Source organism: Coregonus clupeaformis, chromosome 21 (assembly GCF_020615455.1).
Source record: "Coregonus clupeaformis isolate EN_2021a chromosome 21, ASM2061545v1, whole genome shotgun sequence".
Classification (NCBI taxonomy): Eukaryota; Metazoa; Chordata; class Actinopteri; order Salmoniformes; family Salmonidae; genus Coregonus; species Coregonus clupeaformis.
In genome coordinates, this window is record NC_059212.1 from 38,142,248 (window position 1) to 38,151,450 (window position 9,203).

At 44.8% G+C, this 9,203-nt stretch overlaps 1 protein-coding gene across 1 annotated transcript; it reads right to left on the reverse strand.

Annotated features, from left to right (window-relative positions):
* Positions 1–83: 83 nt before the first annotated feature.
* Positions 84–6,726, reverse strand: LOC123481563 (neurabin-1-like). The gene is made up of 3 exons (XM_045206039.1): positions 6,441–6,726; positions 139–1,892; positions 84–98 (listed from the first exon to the last, which is right to left on the reverse strand). Exons 2-3 carry the CDS (start codon positions 1,753–1,755, stop codon positions 84–86), a joined length of 1,632 nt encoding a protein of 543 aa, XP_045061974.1. The 5' UTR covers positions 1,756–1,892; positions 6,441–6,726.
* Between the last annotated feature and the right edge of the window lie 2,477 nt (positions 6,727–9,203).

Below are 9,203 nucleotides of genomic sequence, written 5' to 3' on the forward strand. Positions count from 1 at the left end.
TCTGGCTCCTTCCTCCTTTTCCCTGAAGTCGATCCCTCCATCCACCAATCCGGCCTTCTCTTTCGCTTCCTCCTCTCCCTCTCTCACCTCCCTCTTCTCTTCTTTGCTGTCACTGCACATTCTTTCTCTCTCTTCAACTTTCTTTTCCTCCTCCTGCTCTCCTGCCTCATCTCCTTCTTCCGTCCCTACCTCCACTTTCTCTCTCTCACCGTCTCCAGTTGTCCCCTCTTCTCTGTACTGCTCTATTTCTTGGCTGATCAGTCTGTTTTCTCCCTCCATTCGCCCCTCCCTCTGTTCTGTCACCTGCTGGTTCATGTCTCTTTCTGATTCATTTTCCTGTTCTGTCACCTCAGGACTGTCAGGGAATCCCTCCACACACACTACCATTCTGGGTTCTACTGGAGGTTCAACCATTCTCTGTTCCACCATTCTAAGTTCTACTGTTCTTTGTGCCGTTGTAGGTTCCACCATTCTAGGTTCTACTGTTCTTTGTTCCGATGTAGGTTCAACCATTCGAGGTTCCACTCTGGATTCTTCAAACAGCTCATCCACCAGGTTATTCTCATTGCCGTCCCCCCTTGTGCTTTCCTCCTCTTCCTTCATAGTCTCTTCCTTTATGGTGTCCTCTTCCTCTCCTTCGTTACCTTCGCTCTCAGACGACTCGTTCTTCACTTCCACTAGTTCCGCCCTTACAGTCCCAGCCCCTGACCCCTCTTTGGGGGTCAAAGGGACACCAGGGGTCATGTAAAGGTCATTAGGGTGGTTCCTGTTGTCCAGGGGGTCAGCATTAGGACTACTAAAGCTATAAAGGTCAGTCTGGTCAGAACAGGGGGAGACTGGAGTGAGAGGACTAGGGGAGTTGTAAGAAGGGGATGGAGGCTGAGAGTGGGGGGAGCTGGGTGCTGGGCTACAAGGGTTGGATACATGGAAGACCACAAAGTCCTCACACACACTCCCATCTAACACACTTCTTTCGCACACACTCCTGCTGTCTGAGGGGTCAGTTGTAGGACTTGAACCGTCAGGGGAAAATGTCTCACTGGAGTGACCATTAACAGGGTGAAGGGGTGTAGGCAAGCTGGTGTCTAGTGAGGAAGTGGGTGTATGGAGTGCTATGTTGGGTAGAGAAATGTTCATGAGTTCTCTTTCCTCTTGCGCTCTCCTTCTCTCACCCTTTCCTTCGCTTTCTGACATGGATGTCAGCTGCCCCCTTTCCTCCCCACTCTCTTCCACCGAACCCCTGCTCTCTCTGCCAGGGCTGACCTTTATACGTTGACCCCCACTGACCGTCTCAAAGAGCTTCCGGGTCACCGAGAATTTCTGGGCTAGAGCAGCTCTATCTATCTCTGCTAACTCCTCTGCCTTAGACGGTTTATCTAGCATAGACGATTCTAAGCTGGACATGCTGGCCACACTGCTCCGGACAGAGCTGGAGCTGAGAGGGTGTTTGGGCAAGGCCTGAGATAAGGGGTGGAGGAGGTGCTGTTGGCTGTCCATCTGGAGGAAGATGTTGTCTTTGATCTTAGTTCCTCTAGGGCTGAGGGCCCTACCCCTGGTACCCTCACCAGGGTCACTCCCACTGCTAGTCCTGGTGTGAGGGACTGCCATGGGGCCAGGTGAAGGGATAGAGGCGCCCAGGGAAGAAGGTCTAGGCCTGGTCGTGGTGTCCAAGGAGCATTTGATGGTGTGAAAGTCAGACTTGTAAGCATTCCTGTGGGGGGAGGCGCTTCGGCCTTTATTGTCCGTCCGCATCATCTGGGGCTGGAGGAGCGGTATGGAGCTCAATGAAGGAGAGTCAAGTCAGCATGTAACCCTGATTAGACAGGTTTAGAGGGTACCTCGGTTTCCAATCCAGTTAGGCTTTAAAACTCCACTGTCTACAGAGAAACACACTAGACGAGAGACAGGAGTCAGCTAACAAGCTAGAGAAAATTACAGTCATGGAATGGCACTGGTGCTTTTGGCGTGGTTGCAGAAGCTACATCTGTATTTCATATCAAATTGTCATTTTGGTTGTTTTTATATTTTACATAACCTACTTCCAACTTCCTAATAACCTTGTTCACCAGACACTTCCGGCCATGCGCAATTAGCCTGGGGACGAGGTTACCTACCTACTAACAATTGGGTCATTCCATTTGTTTACAATCCCTTTTTGACCGTACCCCTTCTGATTTGAACGAAACTTTCCATACATACACTACATGACCAAAAGTATGTGGACCTGCTCATCAAACATCTCATTCTAAAATCATGGGCATTAATATGGAGTTGGTCCCCCCTTTGCTGCTATTACAGCCTCCACTCTTCTGGGAAGCCTTTCCACTAGATGTTGGAACATTGCTGCGGGGACTTACTTCCATTCAGCCACAAGAGAGTTAGTGAGGTTGGGCACTCGCAGTCAGCGTTCGAATTCATCCCAAAGGTGTTCGATGGGGTTGAGGTCAGGGCTCTGTGCAGGCCAGTCAAGTTCTTCCACACCGATTGACAAACCATTTCTGTATGGACCCCGCTTTGTGAACGGGGGCATTGTCATGCTGAAACAGGAAAGGGCCTTCCTCAAACTGTTGCAGCACAGAATTGTCTAGAATATCATTGTATGCTGTAACATTAAGATTTCCCTTCATTGGAACTAAGGGGCCTAGCCCGAACCATGAAAAAAGCCCCAGACCATTATTCCTCCTCCAAACTTTAAAGTTGGACTATGCATTGGGGCAGGTGGTGTTCTCCTGGCATCCGCCAAACCCAGATTTGTCCGTGGGACTGCCAGATAGTGAAGCATGATTCATCACTCCAGAGAACTTTTCCACTGCTCCAGAGTCCAATGGCGGCAAGCTTTACACCACTCCAGCCGACACTTGGCATTGCGCATGGTGATCTTAGGCTTGTGTGCGGCTGCTCAGCCATGGAAACCCATTTCATGAAGCTCCCGACAAACAGTTTTTGTGCCGACGTTGCTTCCAGAGGTAGTTTGGAACTTGGTAGTGAGTGTTGCAGAGGACAGACAATCTTTACGTGCTTCAGCACTCAGTGGTCCCGTTCTGTGAGTTTGTGTGGCCAACCACTTTGCGGCTGAGCCAGTGTTGCTCCTAGACGTTTCCACTTCACAATAACAGCACTTACAGACCGGGGCAGCTCTAGCAGGGCAGAAATTGACGAACTGACTTGTTGGAAAGGTGGCATCCTATGATGGTGCCACATTGAAAGTCACTGAGCTCTTCAGTAAGGCCATTCTACTGCCAATGTTTGTCTATCGAGATTGCATGGCTGTGTGCTCGGTTTTATACACCTGTCAGCAACGGGTGTGGCTGAAATAGCCGAATCCACTAATTTGAAGGGGTGTCCACATACTTTTGTATATATAGTGTATTTGCCCATGGTAGAAGTGGTCAGAAAGTGACTTTCTGGACCTGAATGCCAAAACATTCAGGAGATAGAGGTGTCCAAAGTTGACCCGTTATGCATGCCCCACCATACCATGAGACATCCATTTCTTCCTCACTTGAAAAGACAAATGGTTGAGTTTGATATCATTTAAAAGCTCACAAGTTGGTTTATCAAATTCTTAATAATAAAAAATGTATTTTTTTTGCCTTTAACGTAAATTATTTGTTATTTTCACATAGGTTGTAGTTTAGACCCTATTTTACATAATCTGAGGTGTTTGTGTTGTGCCGGCCATCGGTTGAGACAAAATGCTCTTGAATACAGGGTGGGTGTCATGTTATGGCTGATGAATGTATTGAAATGGAAATAAAATTGAAGTTTCTACTTTCAAATGGTACCACAAAGATGGTTGGAGGTCCACACAGAGAATGTTGACTTGAATGGGAATATCAGTTTTAAATTACACTGTCAATCCTCCATAGGAAACATTGTTTTGAAAGACAGTGCCCATAGCTTATCCATGATGTCACACAACGATTGAAGTCAATAAGCCATCAATAAATCAATGAACAAAAACCTATAAACAGAAAAAACTGATCTATATTTCCCATCTGCCAAGTTCTGAAGGTTGGTTCATAAAGCAGTAATTTTGCCTACTCTGCAGAATATTGAAAATAGATACATTTGGCTTCTTCAACCTGTCATGCCCTATCATAACCACTAGAGGAGCTATTAGAACAGGAGTAGGAAATGATCGAGGAAAAAGAGAGGAACAGACTGTAAAAGAGACGTGTGATGTATAAAAGGTGTTAAAAGATCTGCAAAAGAGTTGATCAGAGTATTTGCATATAAAACATGACAGTCTGTGGCGACAGGTGCGTGTGCTATTTTCCTGACTCGTGGTTAGAGAATTTTGTGGTGAATGTGTGAAGTCCCTCTCATCTTAGTCAAAGTATAATATATTTCAGCTTGAAGTGGGAAATCCGAAATGGTCACTGTCTATGCCGTGTGTTTCCCCTATGAGATTACGTGCTAATACTTTTCAGTCTTCTTCCTCTTTGCGAGTCGCGACTGAGCTGAGCCAAACAGCTTTTTGCTGTAGCCTACACTTGGAGCATGGAGCAAATTAAAATAGGAGGTGCAAAAATAATCCATTGGATAATTTGTCAAGTTTCAAAATGTGTAGCTATTATGTATTTAAAAAATGTGTCCATTTTATAAATGGTCAAATTGAGTGTGATATGATTTTGGAACCCTGCTCGCCCCAAGATGAATGGTTTTGACCACACTCCACTGCTTTTATTGGTGCAGCTAAAAACCACAAGTGTCTATCCTTTAATGAAATGGCACCCGCACATTTTTTTCCCACTTATCTATTTTGTGCTACTGTTACATTTGTATCTGTGTTTCATTTAGTTTCCGATGTGCTCAGGGTGTTGTTACATGTAATTTGCGGCGTGCATCATGAGCAAAGTCATTGTAGACTATCTATCATTTTACTTCTTCTGTGAGAACCATGGCATGAGCTGACTTGGTATTGCTGTAGCAACTAGAATTTCCGCTCTAGGACAGGAATTACGTCGAAATAGGGGTGGCATTGCCCTCTGGTGGGGGCCTTTAAGCTGACATTCGACAGTGGGTGGACCGGCGGATATCTTTGTGGTAGTTATTGGAAGTAAAAATCTATATTTAATTTAAATGTCAATGGTGTACCAGCTAAATTGTAGTGGTCTGAAGGGATAGGTTCATTCTATTAATTATATTTCTATGATTGAAATGACACCCACCCAGTATTCAAGAGTATGCTGTATCTCAAATGATGGTGGGCACATCACATACACCTCAGAGGTAGCCAAAATAGATTCTGACCCTACGCTTTCTTACAGCTGCAATGGGGTCAGACAGACGTCATGTTTAGATTAAGACACCGGAGCCGGCGCGGGATATGACTTGGAAAACGTACCTCAATCCAGGGATGAGAAATGCTTTCTACTCCGAATTGTCCCATGAACTCAACTGTTACACTGAGAATATTGAACGACTGCTAGTTTCAGGAAAACTGCCCTTTTCGACCTCATGCTGGGTAGCAGAAGCCACAGCAGCCATTTTGGAATGGCAGTGTCAGCCAATCAGCTCCTTTGTTGTTCAACACCATGTGCCATTCCAAAATGGCTGCTGTGGCTACTGCTAGCTAGCATTCGGACTAAAATGTTAGTTTACTTAACTAGCACTTGTTCAATCTTCTCGTGTAACAGTTGGGATAATGGGACCATTCGCAGTACAATGCATTTTTCATCCCTGGATTGAGGTACGTTTTCCAAGCCATATCTCGCACTGGCTACGTGGTCTCTTAAACTAAACAGGAAGGCTGTCTGACCCCAGTGCAGCTGTAAGCAAGCATAGGCTCACAATATATTCTGGCTACCTCAGATGATGTAAATTAGGGTTTAAACTACAACATTTGAAAATACAAAATCTGAGTTAATGCATTTGAGAATTCACATTAAAAAGGTAAAATAAATGACAATATTTATAAAAAAAATATTTCAAGGAGTTATTCAATTGTTTGATAACCATGTTTTTAAGCTTTTAAAACATTATTCATTTTTTCCAGTGATGAAGACATGGACGTCTCATGGTATGGTGGAATATGCAAAATGGGTCAACTTTGAGTACCTCTATCTCCTGAATGTTTTGGCATTCAGGTCCCCAAAAAATCACTTTCTGACCACTTCTACCATGGGCAAATAATGTATTAAGTTTTGTTTAAATCAAAAGTGGTGCGGTGAAAAAGTGCCTAAAATCAAATGGAATTACCTAATTATAACATAAAGCGTGTAAAATAGCAATATAACGACATTTAGGCCTACTTAGCGTACAGTAGGCTCCAGTTAAATTCAATCTTATTTCCAACAATACAATGGTATAGGCCTATTGGGAAGTTCGTGACACCATCACACCTGTTTGCAAAGCTGAAAGACAACTACAACGCATTCAAAATCAGGTCAAGTTGATTCATGTCGCTATTTAAGTTTAACAGCATTTATAATCACCAGTATTATCCCTTCGTCCGCGGCTTTACAAACGCTGATTGAATTGTCCTCGGTTCATTGTAGAAAGGCCACATTTGTCCACTCGCCACACCTTGCGCCAACAGCGCTCGCTCCCTTCAATGAGCACCTGGCGCGCCAGCAGAGACCCGATCAAAGTGAAAGTACGCGTGCACGAAAGAACGCTCTCATATCATATTCAGGTATATTCTCCATCCTATATAAATGTCGTTGAGAAGGACTTTGGCTGGCATAAACCTGTGTTCTCAGCATGCTAGCAGAGGACAGATGGCGGCGCATGTCACTAAATACTTAAAGTGGATTATCGCACTGTAATCCTGTGTAAACTACCTTGGTGTAAACACTTACATCCCAGCCAGTGAGAGAGGGAGGGGGAGTAGCCTATCACAGAGAGGCTGGTGATAATGAATTTAACCCTCTCCATTTAACACACACTACAGGGACAAGTGAGGGAATCCATTGTGCTAATAATAATAATGAACCATTAATACCCCGAAGGTGGCCAGGGTGCCAGTCAGTCTGTTTGAGGTCTGTCCTGTTTGGCTATTGATGCTCATACAGAGAAACCTGCTGTCCAGACTCTTAGCCATATTGCTACAAAGCCAGTGGTGACTGAAGAATACATGAACTGTACTACGCTAATGTACAATGTTCTGGACCCGTGGTTAGAAAAAGAGAGGCACCCTGGCTGACTGATTAGCTGCTAGCCTATCAATTACACTATTAGCGAATCAATCAATTAAGAAATTGCTGTCAGCCTACATAATAGTTTCCTAAGTGTAATTAATTTCCACATTGAAAAGTACTGTACAGTACAACATATTCACCGTTCACAAAAGGAGCTAAAGTGGAGCAGCTTACCTGCATCCAGCTCTGCCTCTCCTCCTGGCAGGCAGAGTAGAGTGGAACAGAGCAGAGTGGAACAGAGTAGAGTGGAACAGAGCAGAGTGGAACAGAGCAGAATGGAACAGAGTAGAGAGGAATAGAGTAGAGTGGGCTGTAGAGAGTATTGGGGCTATAGTGAGTTCTGACCTGGATATGGAACCATTCTCCCATGTGGCACTGGGACCTAGATTATATAAATATCACCCACTGTACAGATGGGGGGAGGCAGAGATGGATAATGGAAGGAGAAGGATAGAGGGAGGTGGGGGTAGAGGAGTGAGAGAGAGAGGGATGGAAAGGAGTGAGAGAGGGAGGGAAAGGAGTGAGCGAGAGGGAGGGAAACGAGTGAGGGAGTAGGTGGGGGGAGAGGAGTGAGAGAGAGGGAAAGGAGCGAGAGAGAGGGAGGGAAAAGGTGTGTGAGAGAGGAAGGTGTCGGGAGAGGAGTGAGAGAGAGGGAGGTGGGGGGAGAGGAGTGAGAGAGAGGGATGGAAAGGAGTGAGAGAGGGAGGGAAACGAGTGAGAGAGAGGATGGTGCGGGAGAGGAGTGAGAAAGTGGGATGGGAAGTAGTGAGAGGGGGGAAATCAGGGAGAGAGAGGAAGGTGGGGGAGAGGAGTGAGGGAGGGAGGGAAAGGAGTGAGAGAGAGGTTGGCAGGAGAGGAGTGAGAGAATGGGAGGGAGGTGGAGGGAGAGACAGAGTAGGAGGGAGGAGAAAGAAAAGAGAGAGAAGACTAAAAGTGATGGGTAGAGGAACATTGTCCTCCACCAACCTATTTTCACTGCTGTTGAGAGATATAGGATGTTGGTTCATAACCTTTTGACTTTCTGCCCTCAGTTTGTTTCTTTCTGCCCTAACTGTTGATCTCAGACAAATCACGACAGAAAGCCAACAACAATAACAGCAGCAGTTATTTTTGTGCTCTCAATTGTGTGTGTGTGTGTGTGTGTGTCAGCTGTGGGGCAGAGAGTTTGGCAGCCAATCATGACCCAGATGGAGATCTATAGCCTCCTGAGATCCAGCAAAAAAAAAGGTTTTGATATTGTGTTTGGGGTGAAGAAAAAAAACATGTCACTGTAGTGGCCATTAGGACTTGGTTGGTAGTAAATATGATACATTTAACATTACAGTAAATGGGGACAGTAGGTAAAAAACATAGTTGGCCGCATCCTGATGTCCACTACAGAGGACATGTATTAACAAGCTCTTATTAAATGTCAAAAAAATTACTCTGGAGCTCTGTCAGAATGACCATCGGGTTCTTGGTCACATCCCTGACCAAGGCCCTTCTCCTCTGATTGCTCAGCTCTAGGAAGAGTCTTCGTGGTTACAAACTTCTTCCATTTAAGAACGATGAAGGCCACTGTGTTCTTGGGGACCTTCAATGCAGCAGAAATGTTTTGGTATCCTTCCCCAGATCTGTGCCTCGACACAATCCAGTCTCGGAGCTCTATGGACAATTCTTTCAACCTCATGGCTTGGTTTTTGCTCTGATATTCACTGTCAACTGTGGGACCTTATATAGACAGGTGTGTGCCTTTCCAAATAATGTCCAATGAATTGAATTTACCACAGGTGGACTCCAATCAAGTTATAGAAACATCTAACGGATGATCAATGGAAACAGGATGCACCTGAGCTCAATTTCGAGTATCATAGCAAAGGTTTTGAATACTAGTAAGTAATGTTTTTCTGTTTTTTTTATTTTTAATACATTTTCAACAAAAACTGTTTTCGCTTTGTCGTTATGGCGTATTGTGTGTAGATTGATGAGGAAAAAAACGTATTCAATCCGTTTTAGAATAAGGCTGTAACATAACATAATGTGGAAAATGTCAAGGGGTCTGAACACTTTCCAAAAACA

Excerpts from the sequence above, each read along its gene's own strand:
- LOC123481563 (XM_045206039.1), bottom strand. The coding sequence starts at position 1,755 with ATGATGCGGACGGACAATAAAGGCCGAAGCGCCTCCCCCCACAGGAAT.